Below are 26,613 nucleotides of genomic sequence, written 5' to 3'. Positions count from 1 at the left end.
GATGTCCTGTGGAAGACCAAAGACTCGGAAGACATGATTAAACAAAAGTTTCGCAGTTTCAAGAGCAGAGGGGAGTTTGCACAGTGGTATGAAGCGGCAGGCCTTGGAGAATCTGTCAACTAAGACCAAAATGACCGTGTTACCTTGTGACTCAGGGAGACCCGTGATAAAGTCGACTGCCACGTGGGACCAGGGACGCCGGGGAATGGTCAGAGGATGCAGGAGACCCTGGGGACGCTGTCGTGGGTTCTTGGTTCTGGTGCAAACCTCACAGGACAGGACAAATGACCTTACTTCCTTCTCCATGTTAGGCCACCAGAAGCGTCTTTTCAGGAAGTCCAGGGTCCTCCGAGCTCCCGGGTGGGCGGTGAGAGGGGAAGAGTGACCCCACTGGAGAACCTTGGCCCGGGCTTGATGTGGGACGTACAAGAGGCCTGGTGGCCCCGTCCCAGGACCGGGGTCCTGGCGTTGGGCTCGTCGGACAGCCTCCTCAATACCCCAGCGGACAGGGGCCACAATCCGGGACACAGGGATAATAGGCCCGACTTCATTCTCCCTGTTAGTGGCAGAGAACAGTCTGGACAGTGCGTCAGGTTTGGTGTTCTTGGAGCCGGGGCGGTATGAGAGGGTGAAGTCAAACCGACTGAAAAACAGGGCCCACCTAGCCTGTCGAGGGTTCAGTCTCTTGGCTTGCTGGAGGTACTCCAGGTTCTTGTGGTCAGTCCAAACCAGGAATGGATGTTGTGCTCCCTCCAGCCAGTGCCTCCACTCCTCAAGGGCCAGTTTGACCGCTAGCAGTTCTCGATCCCCCACATCGTACCGGGACTCAGCAGGACTCAGGCGGTGGGAGAAGTAAGCGCAGGGGTGCAGCTTTCCTTCCGAACGTTGAGAGAGCACCGCGCCGACACCACTGTCCGAGGCGTCCACCTCCACGATGAATGGTTGGGAGGTGTCCGGGAGAACCAGAATGGGTGCCGTGCAGAAGCGGTCCTTGAGGTCTTTGAACGCCTTTTCTGCCTGAGGAGACCAGCCATAAGATCCACCTGTCCCTTTGGTGAGGTCTGACATGGGTGCTGCCACAGAACTGAAGTTCCTGATGAACTTGCGGTAGAAGTTAGCGAATCCTAAGAACCGCTGAACCTCCTTAACGGACTTGGGAGTAGGCCAATCCCGGACGGCCAGGGTCTTGGCAGGGTCCATTTGGAGTTGGCCTGTCCGTACAATAAATCCCAGAAAGGAGACCTCGGGAACATGAAATTCGCATTTCTGGGCCTTGGCGAACAGATTGTTCTGTAGCAGCCTCTGGAGAACCTGGCGGACATGGTGGCGGTGCTCCTGCACGGTCTTGGAAAAGATAAGGATGTCGTCGAGGTAGACAAAAACGTATAGGTTAATCATGTCCCTTAAGACGTCGTTGATTAGGGCCTGAAAAACAGCTGGTGCGTTGGTGAGTCCGAAGGGCATCACCTGGTATTCGTAGTGCCCAGACGGGGTGTTAAAGGCAGTCTTCCACTCGTCTCCCTGTCGGATACGGATGAGGTGGTATGCGTTCCGTAGGTCCAACTTGGTGAAGACGGTGGCGCCTTGGAGCAGGTCGAAAGCTGTGGACATCAGCGGAAGGGGATATCGGTTGCGCACAGTGATCTTATTCAGGCCCCTGTAATCAATACATGGTCGGAGCCCCCCATCCTTCTTGCCGACAAAGAAGAAGCCGGCTCCAGCAGGTGAAGTGGAGGGTCGAATAAACCCAGAGACCAGGGCATCTTTGAGGTATTCCTCCATGGCCTTGCGTTCTGGCTGAGAGAGTGAAAACAGTCTGCCACGAGGAGGGGTAGTCCCAGGGAGCAAGTCGATGGCACAGTCGTAGGCCCGGTGCGGAGGAAGAACGGGGGCCCTGCTCTTGCTGAACACCTCCTTGAGATCCCAGTACTCTGTGGGAACTTGAGATAACTCGGTGAGATCAGGGGGCTCGGCAGGAGACACAGGAGAGCTAGAGAGCAGACAAGAGGCATGGCATGCAGAGCCCCATTCCACAACCTGGCTTGTTACCCAGTCTATGCGAGGGTTGTGGCGAGTAAGCCAAGGAAGGCCTAGAATAACTGGGAACTCAGGTGAAGGAATCAGGTGCAGGGATATTTCTTCCTTGTGACCTTGAGACTGGAGGAAAACTGGAGAAGTAACTTGAGTGACTCTTCCATCACCTAACGCTTGGCCATCGAGGGCAGACACAGACAGAGGGACTTCAAGAGGTGCAGTAGGTATATTGATGCTTTGGGCGAAGTGAATATCCATAAAGTTCCCAGCCGCCCCTGAGTCTATCAAAGCTTGACAAGAGTGGACAGACTCACCCCAGGAGATGGAGACCGGGATGTAGATTCCTTGGCCAGGGAGTCCGGGAGAGAGGGTAGGCCCCGTCACAACCCTCCCTCGGCTGGACGGGGCGGTCCTTTTCCCAAGAGTTCGGGACATGATGCTCGGAAGTGACCAGGCTTGCCACAGTAGATGCAGCACTTGTCCCTCCTTCTGCGCTCCCTCTCAGATGTGGAGAGGCGAGTACGACCCACTTGCATGGGTTCTGGACAGTCACTGAAGGAGGTAGACGGTCTCCAGGTAGAGGTAGGGAGGCTGGGGGGGCTCAAGGCTTGGTGGCGTTCTCTCATCCTGTTGTCCAGACGAATAGCATGTGAGATGAGGGTTTCGAGGTCACTTGGGCATCCAATAGAGGCCAGACCGTCCTTGATGGGGTCAGACAGACCATGGTGGAAGGCTGACACCAGGGCAGTCTCGTTCCATCCACTTACTGCTGCGAGTGTTCGGAACGAGATGGCGTAATCTGCGACGCTTCCTCCTTGCCGGATGGACATGAGCTTTCGGGCTGCGTCGGTACTGATGTCTGCCTGATCGAAGACCCGAAGCATCTCTTCAGAAAACAGCTGGAAATCAAAGCACTCAGGTCCCTGTCTTTGCCAGATAGCAGTAGCCCAGGCTCGCGCCTTACCAGCTAATAAGGTGATCACAAAGGCAATCTTGCGGCGATCCGTAGTGTAGGTGGTAGGCTGAAGCTCAAAGGTGAGTTGACACTGGGTAAGGAACTCTCGGCACTCACTGTGCTTGCCGTCATACCTCTGTGGTGCAGGAAGGCTGGGTTCGCGAGGTGAAGAAGGCAGCATTGCAGGAGGCACTGGAGCAGGAGTGGGAGCTGGATCAGGAGCAGGAACTGGATCAGGAGCAGGAGATGCAGGCAGAGATGTCAGCTGTGCCAGGGTTTTCCCAATTTGCTGAAGCAGTTCCTCGTGGCGAGCGAGGGCCTCACGTTGGCTGGTGAGCGTACGTCCATGAGCGTCCATGGTCGCTCCGAAGCGTGTCAAAGCTGCCATAATTCCCTGAAGATTGGCCGGGTAGACAGTTGAAGCAGCCTCTGCTGAGTCGGTCATGACGGAGTCTTTCTGTTAGGGTTTTGCTGGGATTCGAACCTGGTTCGTTGGTGTGATAATCCAGCAAACCCCCACTAGGCCACCAGGGGGATGACTCAAATGCAGAGGCGTGAGGCGGAAGTAGAAAAAGAATCAAAAGGTTTATTTAAACTATATACACTATATACAGGGCAAAACAAAAGACAAAAAAAAAACCAAAGAGTATAATCCAAAAGAAAAGCAAAGTGCAAAAATACAAAAGCTAAGAAGATCAAAAAACACAGTACAAAGGAAACTGGAGATAAACATAACAGCACAAAGACTCCGTGACAAGAGGACTGAACTCAGGGGTATAAATAGACAAACTAATTAAGGACACAGGTGAAGATAATTAGGCAATTAACACAAACTCAAAACACAGGAACAGTGGCGGCCTCTAGAGGCCAAAATGAACACGACATGAAAAGGAAATAACAGCGGCCTCTAGAGGCCAAAACAGTCCTAGTCCTAACACAAATTAAGTGACACCAAAACGGTATGCTCCATATACCATTTGGCCAATCGATTGGCAAAGACAGAGCTAGAGATAAAGCTGGATGGTAAGAAGCTTAGGTTCGACCCTGTGCTGGTTTACCTTGGAGTCTCCCTGGACCACAGTCTGACCTTCAGCCCTCACCTGAAGAGTACGGTGGAGAAGACTTCAAAATGGGTCAACATCATCAGGAAGCTTGTCAGAGCCGAGTGGGATGCCAAGTTCACTACCCTACGCACTTCAACCCTGGCCTTGGTTTATTCTATAGCAGAATATGCTGCCACTGTTTGGTCACACAGCATGCACACCAAAGCTGTTGATACAGTCCTTAATGGTGCAATGAGGCTGATTTCAGGAACGCTAAATTCCACCCCCACAGTCATGCTACCTGTGGTCTCTGGCATCCCTCCTTCCTCCATTCGATGCGACTACCAGGTGCTTAAACTGGCCTAAAAGGCTAAAGAGGGGGTTAGCCTGGTACTCATACCCGACCCTACAGCAGCCCTGCAATGCATCCAGAGACACTTTGCTACTAGAGCTGCAAAGCTTCAAGAACATCTACTGCTGTCAGCATCCTGGGTGGAGAACAGGTGGCAAGCGGAGTGGAGTACTCTCAACACAAGACTACACATGTTCATCAAGACTCCCACCACCAAGCCCAGTGCCCATCAGCTGGATCGTAAGGCCTGGGCACGACTGAATTGTATAAGCACTGGCTGTTGCAGGACTCGTGCATTCCTTAAATCCATTGGTGCGTGCAATAACGATACCTGCGAATGTGGTTTGCCACAGACATTGCAGCACCTAATCCATGCCTGCCCAACCTTGTGACCCCTAAACGGCCTGGAAGGCCTAATAGAACTTGACACCAATACAGCCGAATGGCTCAAGAGCATCTCCATTTGACAAGAGGTTAAACGAACGATGACAACGAATGTCACCTGAATAAGGAGGAGCAGTATACATTTTGCACTGAGTACAAGTAGGGACTCTGGCAAAACTAACTATGACAGCATAACTAAAAGGGGAAAGCCTGTTAGGGTTTTGCTGGGATTCGAACCTGGTTCGTTGGTGTGATAATCCAGCAAACCCCCACTAGGCCACCAGGGGGATGACTCAAGTGCAGAGGCGTGAGGCAGAAGAAGAAAAGTATCAAAAAGTTTATTTACAATATTTACAGTCCAAACAAAAATATAATCCAAAAAACGCTCAGAAGATGAAGGGAAAAATAAAATATCCAAAAAGGTCAAAGTTAAATACAAAAGCAAAAAACTAGAAAAGAAAAGGCAAAATACCAATGCTCAGAAGATCAAAAAACAGTAAACACAAAGTCCAAAAAGTCCAAAAAGAAAAGCAAAGTGCAAAACCAAAGAGACAATGGCAAGGAACACAGAACAGAGGTAACTGGAGCTAAACATAACAGCACAAAGACTCCGTGACAAGGGGACTGAACTCAGGGGTATAAATACACAAACTAAAATAGGCCACAGGTGACACTAATGAGGACTAGGCAGGGCACAAGACACATGGAAAACAACAAACATAAAACACAAACAGTGGCGGCCTCTAGAGGCCAAAACAGTCCCAGTCCTAACAGGACCCCCCCCCAGGAGCGTCTCCTGACATTCCCAGGGCGATCCGGATGGGCCGAATGGAAGTCCCAACACAGTTCTCTATCTAAGACGTCCCGAGCAGGAACCCAGCAGCGCTCCTCAGGACCATAGCCCTCCCAGTCCACAAGATATTGCAGCCCGCCGCGGACCCGGCGGGAGTCAAGCAGGCGATGCACGGTGAACACAGTCTGACCCTGGAAGATGCGGGGGGGGGTGGGGGGGTTCCTAGGGGCAGGGGCATACGTGGACGTCAGTACGGGCCGCAACAGGGAAACATGGAATGTGGGGTTGATCCTCAGAGTCCGGGGCAACTGGAGCCGGTAGGAGACAGGGTTCACCCTGCGCACCACCTTGAAGGGGCCAATGTAGCGAGGAGCAAGCTTGCGGTTCTCCACCCGCAGCGGAAGGTCCTTAGTGGACAGCCAAACCTGCTGCCCAAAGCGGAAAGCGTGGGCAGGTCTTCTATGGCGGTTGGCCTGAGTCTGGTTGGTTCTGGAGGTCTGGATGAGGGTCTTCCTGACCTTGCTCCAGGTCTTGCGACACCGTCTCACATATTGGTTGACCGAGGGCACCCCTGCGTCCTCCTCCTGGTCCGGGAACAGAGGTGGCTGGAACCCGAATTGGCACTGGAATGGCGACAGCTTGGTGGCCGATGACTGCAGGGTGTTGTTGGCGTACTCTGCCCATGGCAGCCAGGTGCTCCACGATGTCGGGTTATCCATAGCCAGGCCTTGCAGGGTGGTTTCCAGGTCCTGGGTGAGCCTCTCCGTCTGGCCATTGGACTGTGGGTGAAACCCAGAGGAGAGGCTGGCAGTGGCTCCGATGACCTTGCAGAACCCGTGCCACACTCGGGAGGAGAACTGGGGCCCTTGGTCTGAGACGATGTCCTGTGGGAGACCAAAGACTCGGAAGACATGATTAAAAATAAGTTTGGCTGTTTCAAGAGCAGAAGGGAGTTTGCACAGTGGTATGAAGCGGCAGGCCTTCGAGAATCTGTTGACTATAACTAAAATGATAGTGTTACCTTGAGGCTCAGGGAGACCCGTGATGAAGTCGACTGCCACGTGGGACCAGGAACGCCGGGGAATGGTCAGAGGATGCAGGAAAAAATAAAATATCCAAAAGGTCAAAGTTAAATACAAAAGCAAAAAAGTAGAAAAGAAAAGGCAAAATACCAACGCTCATAAGATCAAAAAACAGTAAACACAAAGTCCAAAAAGTCCAAAAAGAAAAGCAAAGTGCAAAACCAAAGAGACAACGGCAAGGAACACAGAACAGAGGTAACTGGAGCTAAACATAACAGCACAAAGACTCCGTGACAAGAGGACTGAACTCAGGGGTATAAATACACAAACTAAAATAGGCCACAGGTGACACTAATGAGGACTAGGCGGGGCACAAGACACATGGAAAACAACAAACATAAAACACAGAAACAGTGGCGGCCTCTAGAGGCCAAAACGAACATGACAAGAAAATGAAATAACAGCGGCCTCTAGAGGCCAAAACAGTCCCAGTCCTAACAGAGCCAAAAGGTAACACAGGCATGAGGGCGCCCCGGGACATAAAGCAGCCAGCCACGACACCATCAACAAACTTGAGTGAGCAAGCGAGTGGGGGACTGACAGCAACCATACATCCCAGTTTACCAACACACTATGTCTGAGGACCCTCCAGATCTACTCCTTTACCTCATAAACACCATTAACAAAAGGCTTGACAAAACAGACATGTTTTCAGCCTAGGCTTAAATGCTGAGACTGTGTCTGATTCCCGAACACTACTTGGAAGGCTGTTCCATAACTGTGGGGCTTTGTAAAAAAAAAAAAAAAAAAAAAAGGCTCTGCCCCCTGATGTAGCCTTCACTATACAAGGTACCAGCAGATAGCCTGCACCTTTTGATCTCAGTAGGCGTGGCGGGTCAGAAAGGACCAGAAGTTCACTCAGGTACTGTGGTGAGACCATTCAGTGCTTTAAAGGTCAATAGTAGTATTTTATAATCGATATGAAATTTGATTGGGAGCCAATGCAGTGTGGATAAGACATGGGTGATGTGGTCATATTTTCTAGTTCTAGTAAGGACTCTTGCTGCTGCATTTTGAATTAACTGGAGCTTGTTTATGCACTTATTGGAACATTCAGACAGTAAGGCATTACAATAATCCAACCTGGAAGTCAATAATCACCTCGAGGTCTTTTACTGCTGCATGTGAAGAAAGAGAGAGGCCATTCAGAGTTACTATGTAATCAGAAAACTTACTTCTAGCTGCATGTGGTCCTAGTACAAGTACTTCAGTCTTGTCAAAGTTAAGCAGAAGGAAGTTCATAAGCATCCAGTGTCTAATGTCCTTTACACATTCCTCAATTCTATTAAGCTGGTGTCTCTCATCTGGTTTTGCAGAAACATACAACTGTGTGTCATCAGCATAACAGTGGAAACTAATACAATGCTTACAAATAATATCGCCCAGAGGTAAAATATATAAAGAAAAAAAGCAGTGGACCCAAGACAGAACCTTGTGGAACACCAAACTTTACCTCAGTATGTCTAGAAAAATCACCATTTACATCAACATACTGATAGTGATCAGTTAAATAAGACCTGAGACAGGAGAGGGCCGTTCCCTTAACTCCCACAACATTTTCTAGTCTATCCAGAAGAAAAGGAATGATCAGTGGTATCAAATGCTGCATTAAGGTCAAGCAACACAAGCAGCGAGACAGCCCTGATCAGAAGCCAACAGTAGGTCGTTTACTACTTTAACCACAGCTGTCTCTGTGCTATGATGGGGTCTAAATCCTGACTGATACATTTCATGGATGTTATTCTGATGTAAATATGAACATAACTGCTGTGCCACAGCTTTTTCAAGGATCTTGGAGATAAAGGGGAGGTTTGATATTGGCCGATAATTGGACAGCTGACAGGGATCAAGGTCAGGTTTTTTAATCAGGGGTTTGATAACTGCGAGTTGAAAGGATTTGGGTACATAGCCGATCGTAAGAGAATAATTTATTATTTTTAGAAGCGGTTCAATTACTTCAGGTATTATCTATTTGAATAGACACAAGTTGAGGCTTTTGAGGTGGAGATTAATGAAAGTAATTCAATTTCTCTAAGGGGAGTAAAACATTCTAATTGCTGATGTGATAGTTATATTGTTAACTACAGGGTCACTTACATTGTCTGACCTTAAATTAGTAGTTTGAATTTTTTGTCAGATATTTTCAATTTTGTCATTGAAAAAATTCATGAAGTTGTTGCTACTACATACTGCAGGTGTGCATGTGTCTGTAGTGGACTTATTCCTGGTTAATTTTGCTACAGTATTAAATAGGAATCTAGGATTATTTTTGCTATCTTCTCTTAGGGAGGAGAGATATGTTGATCGAGCAGCACTAAGAGCTTTTCTATACTTAAGGAAGGTCTCCTTCCAAGCTAATTTGAACGCTACCAATTTTGTTTGACGCCATTTACATTCCAATTTTCAAATGGTCTGTTTTAAAGTGCGAGTGTCATCATTATACCAGGGTGCTAATTTTTTCTCTCTGATCATTTTCCTTTTAAGAGGAGCTACATTATCTAAAGTATAGCGGAACGTTGGCTCTAAGCATTCAGTTGCCTGATCAAGTTCTGCAGGGGCTGACAGTGACCGAATCAAAGGTGATAACTCTGGGAGATCATTTCTAAAACTCTGTGCAGTAGTTGACGTGAATGTACGTTAATACAGTAGCGTGGTGAGGTGCATATATTATCACTCAGACATATTTTGAATGAGATGAGATAATGATCTGAGATAACTTCAGACTGTGGAAGTGCGACTATATTTTCTATGTTTAACCTGAATGTTAGTATTAGATTGAGAGTGTGACCACCATTATGGGTCAGTCCTATGACATTCTGATAAACCCCTACTGAATCTAAAATGGACACACATGCTGTTTTCAAAAGGTCTTCTGGGTTATCGAAATAAATATTAAAATCTCTGACAACTAAAGCTTTGTCTAAGGAAATAACCAAGTCTGACATAAAATCTGAAAATTCAGACAGAAACTCAGAATATGGCCCCGGGGGCCTGTAAATAATAAGTAATGGAATTAACTGGGTAGACTTGTTTTTCGAGGCTACATACATTATATCAGTATGAAGAACTTCAAATGTGGGGCGGCATGGTGGTATAGTGGTTAGCGCTGTCACCTCACAGCAAGAAGGTCTGGGTTCGAGCCCTGTGGCCGGCTGGCGAGGGCCTTTCTGTGCGGAGTTTGCATGTTCTCCCAGTGTCTGCATGGGTTTCCTCCGGGTGCTCTGGTTTCCCCCACAGTCCAAAGACATGCAGGTTAGGTTAATTGGTGGCTCTAAATTGACTGTAGGTGTGAATGTGAGTGTGAATGGTTGTTTATGTCAGCCCTGCAATAATCTGGCGACTTGTCCAGGGTGTACCCTGCCTCAAGCCCATAGTCAGCTGGGATAGGCTCCAGCTTGCCTGCAACCCTGTAGAACAGGATAAGCGGCTACAGATACTGGATGGACTTGAAGGAGTTGGTTGTTGATTTTCAGAAAAGACAACCATGATTGTGAAACAGCCCAAATAAGCAACAGATTTGGATAAGTTTCGATCTTACCTTCCGTTGAGCTGGATGCGATCTGCCAATTTGGACAGTTGGTCTGGTAGACGACATTGTTTAATGACACCTTCTGGACTGACGGACACTTCACATAGAGAATAGGTCTCTGGAGCAGGAATAAGGCCAAAGTCCTTAACTACATGCACGACCACATCCTTGGCTGTTGTGTCTTTACTGATGATAATGTAGCAGCTCTGTTGGTCTGCTCTGAAAACACGTATCGCCTGATCTGGAACATCTGTTCATGGAAAACAAAAGAAAACCAACCTTCCTTGGTCATATACCATCACCACATGGCAAACATGGCTTATTAAGTAAAATAAATGGTAACTAAGGGTTTTTAATACAATAGGTCAGCACAGCCAGAATAAATATGCTAAAATACTCCTCATAATATCTCTATCAACCAACTTGCAATTTCACACAGGTGACACCTCTAGGAGAGAAATGGGCTCTCACTCTTGGTAAGGAAATTAGTGTTTCCCTGAATTTGCAAACATGATTAGATACAAATCTTCTGTAAAACAGTCACAAAGGTTCTGGAAGTTGACGATGGGCATTTCTCAATATCAAGGATTTTTCCTTAGTAGGATGGGTCCATCCCAGTTGGATACTTCAGAGGCAAGGCAAGACTACTTCTGAGCATTTGCAGAACACATAATGGAACAGTTTAGCAAGTGTGCAGGTATGCATTTTCTTCTGTTTTTTGGTAGCTTGTATTCCTGCCACTTGCAGGACTGAGGGTTGAATACTTCTGGGAACATGAACACCTTTAAGAAAAATAAAGATAATCCTATTTGTAAGAGCAGTCACTCATTCTTGTATCCAAAATTGCTTTAATTGTGGAATATGTCCCAAGTGCTATTATTCAGCAGGCTATTTAATGTCAACCCACATTTTGCCACTTTAGATACAGTGTCTTCCAAAAGTATTCATCCCCCTTGGTGTTTTGTCCTGTTTTGTCGCATTACAAGCTGGAATTAAAATAGATTTTTTGGGGGGGTTAGCACCACTTGATTGCCACAACATGCCTCCCATTTTAAAGGTTCAAATAGTGTGGTTTATTTATTTATTTATTAAATGTGACACAAACAATAATTAAGATGGGGGGGACAGAACTCTGGAGCGTGCATAGGTATTCACCCCCTGAAGTATGAAACCCCTAAATAAGAGCTGGTCCAACCAATTCACTTCATAAGTCACATAATTAGTTAAGATCCATCTGTGTGCAATCAAAGTGTCACATGATCGGTCACATGATGTCTGGATAAATCAACCTGTTCTGGAAGGACCCTGACTCTGCAACACTACTCAGCAAGCAACATGCAAACCAAGGAGTACATGTCAGAGACATGTCAGAGACAAAGCTGTGGAGAAGTATAGATCAGGACTGGTTATTTAAAAATAATAATAAATAAAATCTCCCAAAGTTGGAGTATCCCAAGGACCTTACCCAATTTGACAAAATGTTTTGGTTGCTTGAGGTGATACTGTTAAGTCTTAGGAATGTCTCAAGCACAAAAAGTTAAAAAAAAAGCCCTATTATTTTCGGATAAAGAGTTGGCAGTGGAAGGGGTAATCACTCTTCTCATTGAATGGAATGGAGTTTTTATGCTTCTCACTGAATACCCTTCCCACTGCCAACTCTATCCCAAAACAATAGGACAAATTTTTTGATGGCCATTTAACTGTCCAAATCAATGGAGCAGATGTAAGTTTTTGTGCTTGATACATTCCTAAGACTTAACAGAATCACCTCAAATGACTAAAATGGTTCATCACAATGAGTAATGTTTTCACACACTCCAACACAGTTCTAAAACTGCTTTTTACAGCTTTTTTTTTTAAGTTCAATCATGACATACATACTGTATAGATATTATTGTAAGTGAACTTATGCTGAATACAAAAGTCATACGATTTTGAAAATACTGCTTGGATTTGTTGAAATTCACATAATCGGAGCATGCCAAAATCATTAGTGCCAGAAAATACCCTCAGATCCCAGAGGGTTAAGATGAAATGCACCAAGGAGATCATTAAACTTGCTAGCAGTATCACCAGGAATGATGACATTTTCCAGGAAGAATACTGACATGCTCTATTAAGGAAGAGAATTTGTCCAAAAATAACAAGGATGAAGAACAAGAACGATATACTACAACAATTCTAGATGATGTGGAATTGGAGCAAAGGACCATCTCCATAGAGTCAAAGGATCTGAAAGATTTTGGTTCAGATTTCTCCAGTCTTAAAGAGCTGGTGTACAATACACCAACTCCATCCCCAGTACCACTGATCCTCTGTCAATGAGTAAACAAATATCTTGCACAACATAATCAGATTCTGAGCCAGGACAAAGCCAAGTCTCAGTTAAAATCATGATGTAAACTTTATTATCCACAACGAAGTCTTTGACGCCCATTGATTTTGTGATTAAATGACCAGGCATTTAAATGTATGCTAATAGATATTGATGAAATAGCAGATGCACAGTCCCCAAAGGATGAAATATCAGGATGATGTGTGGTAGGACAAGTAGCAGTCTTAATCTTGAGGTCTAGACATAATTCTGATGTGTTTCCTTTGGTTGCCTTTATAGCCACAATGACAAGGTTTTATCTTATTAATACCCAAAGTCTTGATTGTCCTCCACATACTCACATCAAGTGGCATGGATCTTATTTTGCAAGAAATGGCCAACAGCTCCAACCTTGTGTACACCATAAACATTGGAACAGGACAGCCAGTATCAGCACTCACTGTGTCGACCGTCAGTTGTTCATTGCCTGCAGAGTAAAAGGTCAGCATCTGTTTTTAATATTCTGTGATTAATTTATTATTATTATTAATTTATTCTCTCAGCACTAAAACTTCTCGTCTTCATCCGCTTATCTGGGGCCGGGTTGCGGAGGCAGCAGTCTGAGCATGGAAGCCCAAACTTCCCTCTCCCCAGACACCTCGGCCAGCTCCTCGGGAAGAACACCAAGGCGTTCCCAGGCCAGCCGAGAGACATAGTCCCTCCAGCATGTCCTGTGTAGCACCGGTATCACACCACTTACTGCGCCACTGGACCAATTCTAGGTTCTAAGGAGTGGGGAGCAAAAATAATTACACCAGAGACTGTTGCTTTAAATACAACAGGCTGGCAATTTACTGAATGCAAAAACACACACATAAAATACAGTACACAAAACAAAAATACCCTGCAGGTTCCCAATATTGAGGCAAGTACAATAAATGAAAAGGTATTTCTTTTTGTTCTTTAGTTCACCTAGTTTATTCTAGTAAAGCTAATCTAAGTTAGTTAGACCAGTCTCTTTTTCCTAGGTTGCACCTATTTTAGAATTCCTATTTTTCTTCCTGAGTTAACTCTTTTTTCTGGTAAGAGAATACCTTCAATTACACAATCAAATCAAAGTGGACCACAATCATTTCAAATCACATTCACAAATATAAACTCAATATGAAAATAAAAGTATGACACTTTCAATTCAAGTCCAAATGTGAGTTCAAGTGTTAAGTTCAATTCAATCCAAAAATAATAATTCAATCAGTTCTCAGTTCAGTTCAACTCCTGATACTCCTACCACTCTGGCAGCGAGTCACCATACGCAGAAGATCCCTTCACTAATGCGATGGAGAAGATGAGTTGAAGGTCTGGATCTGGCTCGCCATCTTGAATCCCGCCTGTGCACGCCCGCACACTACAGACCAATTCTCGCTCTGACCGAACTTCAAACCAAGCAAAAAAACCTGACCTGTGTCATAAACACAATAAATCTCTTTTTTTAAATCCTCAAATCACACAAATGTTTCAGGCTCCGAGTTGTAACATTACTGCTACGGTGCTTTTTCATCTCAAAATGGCAGCGAAGCGGTCTCTTTTAACTCACGGCTCCGTCTCTCACAATAACTATTGCACACACCTTTCATTTACACAGCTTAAAGTCACTTTTATAACATTTACAGTCTTCATAACCCAAAATATTAACTGGTAAACAGTTTATGATGGAGCATTTCCTTGTAAACAGCTCCGTTTTTTAGCGTTAGCTCTTTAGCTCTTCGCCAGAGGGGAAAAAAAAAGTACAACATGGTAAATATGCAAGAAAATAAACACAAAACCCACCAAAACTGGTGTGGCTTAACTCTCATAAAATCCTCGTCAGTTCCCGACTAGGTAAGTTGTTTTTCAACCTCAAAATCAACTTTTCACTCCTTTTTCTGCTTATCACCGTTCATTTTCTCCGATTTCTCCTCTGCTTTCTCCCTCAGGTCTCGCGCCACTGAGGTGCTGCGTCTAGCGCCACAAGTCATGTCGCTGCCCACAAGGGGCAACGACATGAATTTTCTGTCAGCATACTTTTAATCTTAAACATTAAATTATTGTTGCATTAACATTTTTAATTAACTCTGATGAATTAATTTACATTAAATGGATCACTTTTAACTTTTATTTATGCAGCTTTTAAACTATTTATTCTTATTTGTGTCATATTTTAACATGGGTTACATCCTCCCCTCTTTACCTAATGCACGTCCCTGTGCATTTTGAATCTATACTGTCATAACTCTAGGGGTTTTTAGAAAGCTAGGTTCTTCAAGGGAGTCTGTAAACACATCACTCAAGGTTTGAAATAAAGACTGAACTATTGTAACCAACGGGTTTCCTAGCTCTAGATAAGTCAGTCTTTTAGGCACCTTTCTGTCTCTGATGGGTCTTCTCGAACAGTCGCTTTCCGTCTGGATGTCAGTTTGGTCCATAACACTTGTTGTCTTTTCCCTCCTGAGCAGGTTGAGTAGAAGGATGGACATTATCCAGGTTTTCCTCAGGTAGGTTTCCAGTTTCCTGTCCAGCAGTTGAGTTGCTCTCTTCAGGATCAGGTAAGTCGTTGTTTCCAGGGTCAGTTAAGTCTTTCTCTTCAGGATCAGGTAAGTCTCTCTCTCTGGATTCAGGCAAGTTCAGGTCACAAGTCCCTACTGGAGAATCCTCGGGGAAAGCTTTGGCTACATATGAAGGATCTTGCTCAACAGCAGTCAACTCGTTGGAAGGTTCCGGTTCAATCCTTTCAGGTAAGTGTTCCGTGGGTTCAGGGGTAAGGTCGAAACCTAGTGTTTCCACTCTTAGGTTTCTGTGGCCATCATAGCGATATTCCTCAGAGTCAGATTGGGATTCATCCCAATCAGTTCCATCTGAACAGCCATTTGTAGGATGTTGTTGAGTTCTTGGTCGCCTCACAGCCTTTAGTGGGTTAGTTTCACTTTCGATTGGGGTCACAGGAAGGAAACCGCATGGCAGCAGGAGGTCACGATGAAGAGTTCTTTGAGGACCATCTCTTGTCTCAGGCCTCACAACATACACTGGGACATCTCCAGACTGTCTCAGGACAACATACACGTCAGACTCCCACCTGTAGGCTAACTTGTGCTTGCCTCCAAGACGGATGTTTCAAACCGAGACTCTGTCGCCTTCTTTCAAGGTGGAGTCAACAACATGCTTGTCAAACCTCACTTTGTTCCAATTGGCTGTCTTTTTAGCATTCTCAGTTGCTACTCTGTAACTGTCTTCGAGTTGGGATTTCAGATTACGGACATATTGCGAGTGTGAGCCTGGCTGATGATTGACTGGTAGGCCAAAGGCTAGGTCAACTGGCAACCTTGGCTGACACCCAAACATCAACTCGTAAGGTGTAAAGCCGGTTGTCTTGTTCTTAGTACAATTATAAGCGTGTACTAATGGCTTGACGTACTCCCACCAGTGACTCTTTTTCTGATTCTCAAGGGTTCCCAACATGTTGAGCAAGGTCCTGTTGAACCGTTCTACAGGGTTCCCTCTCAGATGGTAAGGGGTGGTTCTTATCTTTAGAGTGCCAATGAGCTCACACAGTTCTTTTATTGCTCGGGACTCAAACTCGGGACCTTGGTCACTGTGGAGTTTTTCAGGGATGCTGTAATGGACGAAAAAGTGGTCCCACAGGCTCTTGGCCATTGTCCTAGCTTTCTGATTCGGGGTGGGGACTGCTACTGCATATTTCGTAAAATGGTCAGAATGTCTTTGGTGTTACTGGAGTCTGGCTCCACACTGAGAAAATCCATGCATACAAGTTCGAGTGGTCTTGTAGCGACGATGTTGATGAGTGGTGCGGCTTTCTTGGGCATGGTCTTACGTCATATGCAGCGGTTGCAGGTTTTGACCTTAGCTTCCACCTCGGATGACATTTTGGGCCAATAGAAATGCTTCCAGACGAGGTCTAGGGTGTGCTCTGTGCCCATGTCGTCATGGAGGCTCTTGAAGACCAAGGATATCAGGGCTTCAGAGATCACAAGCTGGTAGTGAGTCTGGGTACCCTCTTGCCGCCTGCAATATAAGACGCCACTTAAGACCTCAAGTTTGTTCCACTCTCTTGATAAGAGACCAAGCTCAGGAAGTTCCTTCCTCAAGGATGGTGGGGGTTTCTCTCCCGACTCCACTTGCCTGAGGACTTCACGGATGCAGGGATCAGCATTTTGCTTGTCTCTTAGTTCAGCTGGTGCTAACGAAGGGATGACAGGTAAGCCACCAAGCTGATCCTCCTCTTCAAAGCTTTGTGGGAGAGCCTTCGGATGATGGGCAAGTGACACAACCAAGGTGGTGCTGGGTGATGTCTCCCCAGAGTGATTGTTGATCACTTGGTGGACCAAGTGCTTCTCACAGATGGCTTTGATGGTGTTTTCATTCAGGTGTGCATAATCAGCCTCCAACAACTATCTTTTTGTGAATTGTCATATCCTCTCCAACTCTTTTGATGATGTGTCATCAGGTACTCTGCTGTGAGGATGCCTGGACAACCCGTCCACATCTTGATTTTGCTTACCGGCTCTGTATTGTAGCTGGAAATCAAACGTTGACAGAGTGGCCAACCATTACCTCTGCTAAGCTCATGGCATCAAGCTTAGCAGAGGTAAGAATGTATGTTAACGGATTGCTATCGGTGACAGCAAGGAATGTGTTCCCGTACAGGTAATCCTGGAATTTCTCTGTTACTGCCCACTTAAGGGCAAGGAATTCTAATGTGTGTGCAGGATACCTGGACTCACATTTCGACAGACCTCGACTTGCATAAGCAACAACTCGTTTCTGTCCCTGTTGCTCCTGGTAAAGGGCAACACCGAGGTCCGAGGTGCTCGCATCTGTATGCAAAATGTAGGGGAGCTTGGGGTCAGCGAAACTGAGGATGGGTGCAGTTGTCAGCCTTTCAATTATGGTGTCAAATGCTGCCTGGCAAGCAGGCGTCCATCTGTCACCAAAGGTGTCCCTTGGGTTGAAGTACTTCTCAGGGTTCACTGTGGTTTTAGTGTGCTTTCTCAGCAGCGGATAGCCAGCAGTGAGCTCGTTGAGTGGCTTCACAATGTTTGAGTAGTCTTTTACAAACCAACGGTAATAACCTCAGAAACCCAGGAAGGTTCTTAGTTCTTTCAAGTTGTTTGGTTTTGGCCAGGTTTTTAATGCTGCTACTTTTGTCAGGATCGGTTTCGATGCCTTTTTCAGAAACGATGTGGCCAAGGTACTTTACAGAGGTTTGGAAGAACTTGCATTTCCCTGGCAACAGTTTCAAACCAAACTCTTTCAATTGGTTGAGCATGCACATCAACCTTTCCTCGTATTCCTCCAGTGTTGAGGAGAAGACGATGAGGTCATCAAGAAAGACTAGGGCTTGCTTCAAGTTCAACTCTCCCATACAACATTCCATAAGCCTCTGGAACATGCTAGGGGCGTTAGTTATCCCCTGAGGCATCCTGTTGAACTCGAAGAATCCGAGTGGGCAGACGAATGCAGTTTTGTGTTTGCTGCTTCCTCTATCTCTATTTGATAGAAGCCTGATTTGAGATCGAGCACTGAGAACCACCAGGACCTGGTCAACACCGAGAAGGACTCTTCCAGATTAGGTAAGGCATATGAATCTTTTACTGTTTGAGTGTTCAGTTTTCTGTAGTCTATGCAGAGCCTGATGTCGCCATTCTTTTTCCTAATGACTACAATTGGCGAGGAGAAGGGCGACTCTGATTCATGGATGACTTCTGCACCAAGGAGTTGCTGGAGATGGGTACGCACAGCCTCTATGTCCTGGGGGAACATTCAAACATAGGTCCTGGCCTATGTTTGAATGGTGTCTCGTTACTAAGGGTTATGTGGTGTTTTATTTTGTCAGTGCAACCAAAATCAAGTTTGTGCAGTGCAAACACCTCTGGCATGAAACTCAATTTCTGTGTTATCCTCTCTTTCCACTCATTGGGTACAGGAGAGTCAGTGAAGTCAAAGTTGAGATTTGGTCGTTGGTCAGGTTTTGTGGGGGAGTCTGAGTCAGGGGTCTTGACAGGTTGAACACTCTTGACAGCATGTATCTCTGCTATCACAGCCTTTGGAGACAGGGTGATGTCATGGTGTGACTCGTTCTTGAGCATGACTGGTATGCAGCATGGTAGCCTGGCAAGTCTACCACCAAAGCTATCTGTCACCAGGATGCCACCTGGCAGGGAAGCTGACTTTGGTGACTCTACCATCACCCACTTTCCAACATCATGTGTCCTGCAGCTCACTGATCCTTCAAGGACCTTGGTCTGTCCAGCTGCAATGGTCTCAAAGTCTCTACTATGAAGCCTTACCTCTCCCAGACTGGAATCAACTGACTGTCTTTTCCTGATTTCAAGGGTCTTTAAGACTACTTTGTAGCCATAAGGAAGAGACTCATAGTTCTGAGGAGCAATGTCTGCATACTTTTCATAAAGAACATCCAAAGTATTTGTACCTATAAGCACTGTTGACAAGGTGGAACGCATGTCGGGTACAACCAAAACCAGTGTGGGTACCTCAATGTCCGCTCCAAGCAAACTCTTTGGGAATCTGATGGTGGCCTGAACATAGCCAAGGTAAGGTATGCTTTGACTGTTGGCTCCTTCCACTTCAAGCAGGTCATTCAAGGAATTGATAGGTAAGTGAGACAGGTTCTCTAGATAGAAGGAATTGGGTATCGTCGTTACTTGAGAGCCTGTATCCAACAAGCAACTGCAGTCTTTGTCACCTATGGTCACTTGTGCGGTGCACTTGGCTCCAATCAGACCTTTTGGCAGGGTCACTGATTGTTTTTGTGTGTGAGAGTACACACGGGCTCTGTGCGGCTTCTTTTTGGGACACTTTGTCTGTGGTCCAGTCCCCGTTTGTCCCACAACCGGAACTGGGTCTAGTTTAAAGGATCAGGCTTTGAAGCACCATTTTCAATGTCCCATGTTAACTGCTTTTCTCTTAGCTGCTTCCTCTTCTCAGCTACAAGAGATGGGTTCGGCTCACTTTCACAATGAGACTTGATGTGTCTGTCCTCTCCACATCTAAAGCAATACCAGGGCCTTGGTCTATTGCTTGTGTTGTTTACATCTTGGCTGTGGGGCTGCAGCCTTTGAAATGCTGGAGTGATAGCTGGGGAATGTGTGCTAGCTTTTTGGGGAGCTACTGGTCTGGCAGCTGATTTAGCCTTTCTACTGTCTTTCTGTGTGAGCTGGGACTGTAGATCAGCTATTTGTTTCTTTAGGTCTTGGATTTCAGACCTGTGATCGAGAGCTGGCTGAGATGAGTTGCAGTCTTCTTCACTCTGCACATAAATACCTTGATAATGAGAAGACACTCTTGGCTTTGAAACATTGAAGTGCTGTTTCATGCGGGATGCTTTGGAAGAACGCTTATCTTCTGCTGTGCGGAGTAACAGGAGAAGTTCAGCAAAGGTAGGTGGATTCTGTTTCTTTTGTTCTAGTTGGAGTTCAGCTATCAAGATGTTATCCCAGCAGCCTCTGACAAACTGTCTGAGAAGGTGCAGGTCAAGGTCACTTGCAGTTACATCTCCCCTCCTGAGGGTGGTGTTCAGCATCACCTGCAGCCTTTGAAGATAAGCTGAAGGTTTCTCACCATTATCTTGCATTGTGTTGAGATACTTTGCGAAAAGGTTATCTCCATCTTCGATCTCCAAGTATACATTAAGGAGATTCAGGTGTCAGGTGCTTCACAATATCAATAGCAGATGATGACAGACTTTCAAGAAGCTTTCGTGACTTGTAAAGATCAGACTGTGTTGTGTCTTTAAGAAGGGAGTTCCACATTGGAACGCCATGTCTCATAATCCACTTCATTGTTGGGATGGGGGGACCACCCAGAGAAGGGTCCGAGTCTCAAGGAAGTGTGCACTTACAGAGCAGAATCTTCATTTCTCACCATGTGCTTGACTATTACCTTTTATATGTCAGGTGGATTGACATCAGAAAGTTTCAGAGCAGGCTGTGTCTTTTCTCTAGATGGTGTCGGTGGTGGAGACCAATGATGTTCAACATGCTGCTCCAGGGCCGTACTAGGCAGGGGGCTTACCTGTGCAGCATTTTCAGGGTCACATTGCTCTAAGGTATCAGGTGAGTTCTGCTCTGTATCTTCATTTTGGGTCTCTGAGTGATCGACGTCGACTATCTCACTGACGACGGAGAGCTCTTCTCGGAGGACAGCGGCAAAGTCTTTGCCAGTCTGTTTCGCAATGTCCTTTAACTCTGAAAGGTAAGTCTGTGTAGCTGTTTTACTAGCTGCAGGTGTGTAGACACTGGCTAAAACTCTGATGTGGTAGGTGACATCAGTCTTAGTCTTACTGTTAAGTTTGTGTGACAATGAAGGTAAGAGAGACTGTATAGCTGTACCATAAAAAAACCTGACCTGTGTAACAGGTCATAAACACAATAAATCTCTTTTTTTAAATCCTCAAATCACACAAATGTTTCAGTCTCCAAGTTGTAACATTACTGCTACGGTGCTTTTTCATCTCAAAATGGCAGCGGAGCGGTCTCTTTTAACTCACGGCTCCGTCTCCCACAATAACTACTGCACACACCTTTCGTTTACACAGCTTAAAGTCACTTTTATAACATTCACAGTCTTCATAACCCAAAATATTAACTGGTAAACAGTTTATGACTGAGCATTTCCTTGTAAACAGCTCCGTTTTTTAGCATTAGCGCTTTAGCTCTTCACCGGAGGGGGAAAAAAAAAGTACAACAAGGTAAATATGCAAGAAAAACAAAACTCACCAAAACTGGTGTGGCTTAACTCTCATAAAATCCCCGTCAGTTCCCGTCTAGGTAAGTTGTGTTTTTCAACCTCAAAATCAACTTTTCACTCCTTTTTCTGCTTATTAATCACCGCTCGTTTTCTCCAATTTCTCCTCTGCTCTCTCCCTCAGGTCTCACGCCACTGAGGTGCTGCGTCTAGCGCCACAAGTCCCTTAAAGGGGCAGCGACATGAATTTTCTGTCAGCATACTTTTAATCTTAAACATTAAATTATTGTTGTATTAACATTTTAATTAACTCTGATGAATTAATTTACATTAAATGGATCACTTTTAACTTTTAAACTTATTTATGCAGCTTTTAAACTATTTATTATTATGTCATATTTTAACATGGGTTACACCTGGGTCTTCCCTGGGGCCTCCTCCCGGGGGGACAAGCCTGGAACACCTCCCCAGGGAGGCATCCAGGAGGCATCCGAAAGAGATGCCCGAGCCACCTCAGCTGATTCCTCTCAATGTGGAGGAGCTACTCTCTACTCCGAGCTCCTCCCGAGTGACTGTGCTTCTCACCCTCTCTAAGGGAGCGCCCAGCCACCCTGTGAAGGAAACTCATTTCGGCCGCTTGTATCTGCGATCTTGTTCTTTCGGTCATTACCCAAAGCTCATGACCATAGGTGAGAGTCGGACCGTAGATCGACTGGTAAATCGAGAGCGTCGCCTTTTGGCTCAGCTCCTTCTTCACCACAACGGACCGGCACCGATCCACCTGTTGATCTCATGCTCTATCCTTCCCTCGCTCGTGAACAAGATCCCGAGATACTTAAACTCCTCCACTTGAGGCAGGACTTCTCCACCAACATGGAGAGGGCAAGCCACCTTTTCCGGTCGAGAACCATGGCCTCGGACTTGGAGGTGCTGATTCTCATCCCAGCAGCTTCACACTCGACTGCAAACCACCCCAGTGCATGCTGAAGGTCCTGGTTTGAAGAAGCCAACAGGACAACATAATCTGCAAAAAGCAAAGATGAAATCCTGTGGTGCCCAAACAGGATTCCTTCCGGCCCCTGGCTGCACCTAGAAATTCTGTCCATAAAAATTATGAACAGAACCGGTGACAAAGGGCAGCCCTGCCGGAGTCCAACATGCACTGGGAACAGGTCTGACTTACTGTCAGCAATGTGAACCAGACTCCTGCTCCGTTCATACAGGGACCAGACAGCCCTTAGCAAAGAGCCCCGAACCCCATATTCCCGAAGCATCCCCCACAGAATACCACGAGGGACACAGTCAAATGCCTTCTCCAGATCCACAAAGCACATGTGGACTGGTTGGGCAAACTCTCATGAACCCTCGAGAACCCTATGAAAGGTATAGAGCTGGTCCAGTGTTCCACGACCAGGACGAAAACCGCATTGTTCCTCCTGGATCCGAGGTTCGACTATTGGCCAAATTCTCCTCTCCAGTACCCTGGAGTAAACCTTCCCTGGGAGGCTGAGAAGTGTGATTCCCCTATAATTGGAGCACACTCTCTGGTCCCCTTTCTTAAAAAGAGGGACCACCACCCAGGTCTGCCACTCCAGAGGCACTGTCCCCGACCACCACGCGATGTTGCAGAGGCGTGTCAGCCAAGACAGCCCCACAACATCCAGAGACTTGAGATACTCAGGGCGGATCTCATCCACCCCCGGTGCCTTGCCACGGAGGAGCTTGCAAACCACCTCAGTGACTTCGGCTTGGGTAATGGACGAGTCCACCTCTGAGTCATCAGCCTCCGCTTCCTCAATGGAAGGAAACTAAAACTCTTACTTCTGAAATCCTCACTTCTCTCAATGCCAAGAAAGCTTTTGACAGGGTCAAATGGGACTTTCTCTTCTCAACCCTGTCAAAATTTGGATTTGGTACAACTTTTTTCTCTTGGATTCAGATGGTGTATGCCTCACCCTGAGCTGCTGTACACACAAATGGGTTCAGATCCACTAAGTCGCTCCACCAGGCAAGGCTGTCCTCTTTTTCTCCGCTCTTTTTTTCACTGGCTATTTAACTCCTCACAATTTCCTTACGTGCATCCAATATTTACACAGGAATTGTCAGAGATAAGAGAGAGCACAAAGTTTCATTATATGCTGATGATTTGCGACTATATATTTCAAACCCTTCAATATCTCTTCCCAACATTTTGTCAATTTTGGAGAGTTTTGGCAAGGTATCAGGGTATAAAGTTATCTCCAAAAGCATCTTCTTTCCTATTTAGCACCATAGCCCATACATAATCATTTGGCTTCCTCCCATTTAAAATTGTAAGTCACTTTCAGTACTTGAGGGTCATTATTACTAAAATGGTGTGGATGGGAGGAGAAATTCTTTTGCCCCATCTTTTTCAGATCCAAAAGGTGTGGCACAGAAAAGGTATGCTTGCCTTCAGAGATCTTTTTATTGATGGTATAGTCTCATAATTTAATCCAGCCACTAAGGTGCACAAGCCAGTGCATTCTTAGTGCCAGTCCCAAGCCCAGATAAATGGAGAGGTTTGCATCAGAAAAAGCATCTGGCATCAAAGTCATACCAAATCAACTACACAGATGATGAAGAGGACCTTCATACTGGATTGGTTGAGACCCAGTTTAACAATGACTGCCACTGGAACTGTTTCCCAGCAGGGTACCAGTGGAAACTATGCTACTGGTGGGAAAAGGAGAAAGAAAGGTGAATTTGGAAGCAACGTGAGAATAGAAAAGGCAGGAGAGTGGACTTGAAAGTTGGATCTTTAAGTGTTGGCACTATGACTGGTAAAGGAAGAGAACTGGCTGATATGATGGAGAGGAGAAAGACTGACATCCTGTGTGTACAAGAAACAAAGTGAAAGGGAAGTAAGGCCAGGAACATCAGAGGTGGTTTCAAGCATTTCTATCATGGTGTGGATGGGAGAAGAAATGGTGTAGGAGTAATCCTAAATGAAGAGTATGTTAAGACTGTGTTGGAAGTAAAGAAAGTGAGTGACAGAGTAATGAGTGTGAAGCTGGAAATTGAAAGGGGGGGTGATGAACATTATCAGTGCATATGCCCCTCAAGTGAGGTGCAAGATGGAAGAGAAAGAAGAATTCTGGAGTGAGTTGGATGAAGTGGTTGAAAGTATGCAAAAAAAACCCCAAAAGAATGGTGATTGGAGCAGACCAGAATAGGCATGTTGGAAAAGGGAACAGGGGTGATGAGAAGGTGATGGGTACAGTAGGTATGGAGTGAAGTAGAGAAATGTGGAAGGGCAGATGGTGGTGGATTTTGCAAAGGTGATGGAAATGGCTGTGGTGAATACAGACTTTAAGAAGAAAGAAGAGCACAGAGTAACAAGAGTGGAAGAAGGTGTTCTCAGGTGAACTATATTTTATGTCAGAGATGCAATCCGAAGGAGATTGGAGACTGAAAAGTGATAGCAGGGTAGAGTGTAGCTAAGCAGCATTGGATGGTGGTTGGGAGCAGGATCTTAGAGGTTAAAAAAAGATGAAGAAAGAGAAAGCTAAAAAATGAGATGGTGGAAGTTGAAGGTCAGATTTTAGGGATATGGTGAGACAGACATTGGGTGAAGAAGTATTAGATGACTGGACAACTATGGCAGAAGTGGTGAGGGAGACAGCTAGGAAGGTGCTGGGAGTGACATCAGGACAAAGAATAGAAGACAAAGAGACTTAGTAATGGAATGAGAAAGTCCAGGAGAGAGTATAAGGATGAAGTTGGCAAAACAAGGATAAAAAGAGAGCTCAGAAGAGTAGAAAAGAATTCAACCCCAATTCAAAAAAAAAGTTGGGACTCTGTGTAAACTGTAAATAAAAACAGAATGCGATAATTTTGCAAAATCATGGAAACCCTAGATTTCATTGAAAATAGTACAAAGACAACATATCAAATGTTGAAACTGAGATTTTTTTTTTTCAAAAAAGTGTGCTCATTTTGAATTTGATGTTGGCAACATTTCAGAAAAGCTGGGACATGGGGCATGTTTACCACTATGTTGAATCACCTCTACTTTTAACAACACTGTACATGTTTGGGAACTGAGGAGACCAAATGCTGTAGTTTTGAAAGAGAAATGTTGTCCCATTCTTGCCCGATATACAATTTCAGTTGCTCAACATTCCGGGGTCTCCTTCATCATATTTTGTGCTTCATAATGTGTCAAATGTTTTAAATGGGAGACAGAGCTGGACTGCAGGTAGGCCAGTTTAGCACCCAGACTCTTACAGTGTTCAGTGTAAATGATGCTCTCCATCCGGCATCCAGTCACTAAAAGAGGTCATTGTTGAAGAATGGAAAAAGATTGATGTTGCAAAATGTTGCCAACTTATTCATTCCATGCCTAGAAGACTTGTATGGACTTGTATGGAGGCCATACAAAGTACTAGATGTAGTTTTTGTTGTGGGGTGTACTCATTTTTGCACCACCTTTTCAACATTTTGGAAATTGTGTTCATTGAGATATTGTTTAAAATGTTACTTTTCAAAGGGGGTGTACTCATTTACACTGAGCACTGTATGACACAGCCATGCAGTTTTAATATGTACAGAAAGTGGTTTGTCATTGTCTTGCTGAGAGAAGGAAGGCCTTCCCTGAAAGATTTTGTTTGGATGGCAGCATATCACTCTTAAACATGTATAAATCATTCAGCATTAACAATGCCTTCCCAGATGTACAAACTACCCATTTCATGTGCACTAATGCACCCCCATACCATCACAGATGCTGGCTTTTGAACTGTGGATTGATAAGCTGGATGGTCCCTCTCATCTTTAGCCTGGAGGATGTGGTGTCCATGATTTCTAAAAAGAATTTCTACTTTTGATTTGTCAGCCCTCAGAACAATTTTCCACTTTGCCTCAGTCCATTGTAAAAGAGCCCAGGCCCAGAGAAGGTGGTGGGGTTTCTGGATATTGTTTATATATGGTTTTAACTTACATTTGTGGATGCAGTAATGAACTGTTTTCACAGATGATGGTTTTCTGAAATGTTCCTGAGCCCATACAGTGATCTCCACTACAGACAGGTGTCTGCTTTTAATGCAGTATCGCCTGAGGGCCTGAAGATCACAGGCATCCAATGTCAGTTTTCAGCCTTGTCTCTTGCATACATAGTTCTCCAGATTCTCTGAATCTTTTAACATGTATCCTCGACAATATGATCCCCAAATTATTTGCAATTTTACATTGAGGAACGTTATTCTTAAATTGTTGCACTGTTTGCCCACGCAGTCTTTGAGTGGTGAACCCCTCCCCATCTTTACTTCTGAGAGTCTCAGACTCACTCTGATGCTCTTTTTATACCCAATCATGTTAATGACCTGTTGCCAATTAACCAAATTAGGGTTG

At 45.4% G+C, this 26,613-nt stretch overlaps 1 protein-coding gene across 19 annotated transcripts in view; it reads right to left on the bottom strand.

Annotated features, from left to right (window-relative positions):
• rapgef6 (Rap guanine nucleotide exchange factor (GEF) 6) overlaps positions 1–26,613 on the bottom strand; it is a 721,150-nt gene that overhangs the window by 302,167 nt on the left and 392,370 nt on the right. For all 19 annotated transcript variants that reach the window (XR_009655729.1, XM_060935824.1, XM_060935835.1 and 16 more), the window contains one exon: positions 10,182–10,422. Coding sequence is in view for 18 of the 19 variants with exons in the window: in XM_060935824.1 (XP_060791807.1) it covers positions 10,182–10,422 (241 nt within the window). In the remaining variant the exon portion in view is untranslated. The remainder of the gene's footprint in view (positions 1–10,181; positions 10,423–26,613) is intronic.

Source organism: Neoarius graeffei, chromosome 12, assembly GCF_027579695.1.
Source record: "Neoarius graeffei isolate fNeoGra1 chromosome 12, fNeoGra1.pri, whole genome shotgun sequence".
Classification (NCBI taxonomy): Eukaryota; Metazoa; Chordata; class Actinopteri; order Siluriformes; family Ariidae; genus Neoarius; species Neoarius graeffei.
Note: the sequence above shows the minus strand (reverse complement) of the source record. Positions and strands in the feature narration are given on the sequence as shown.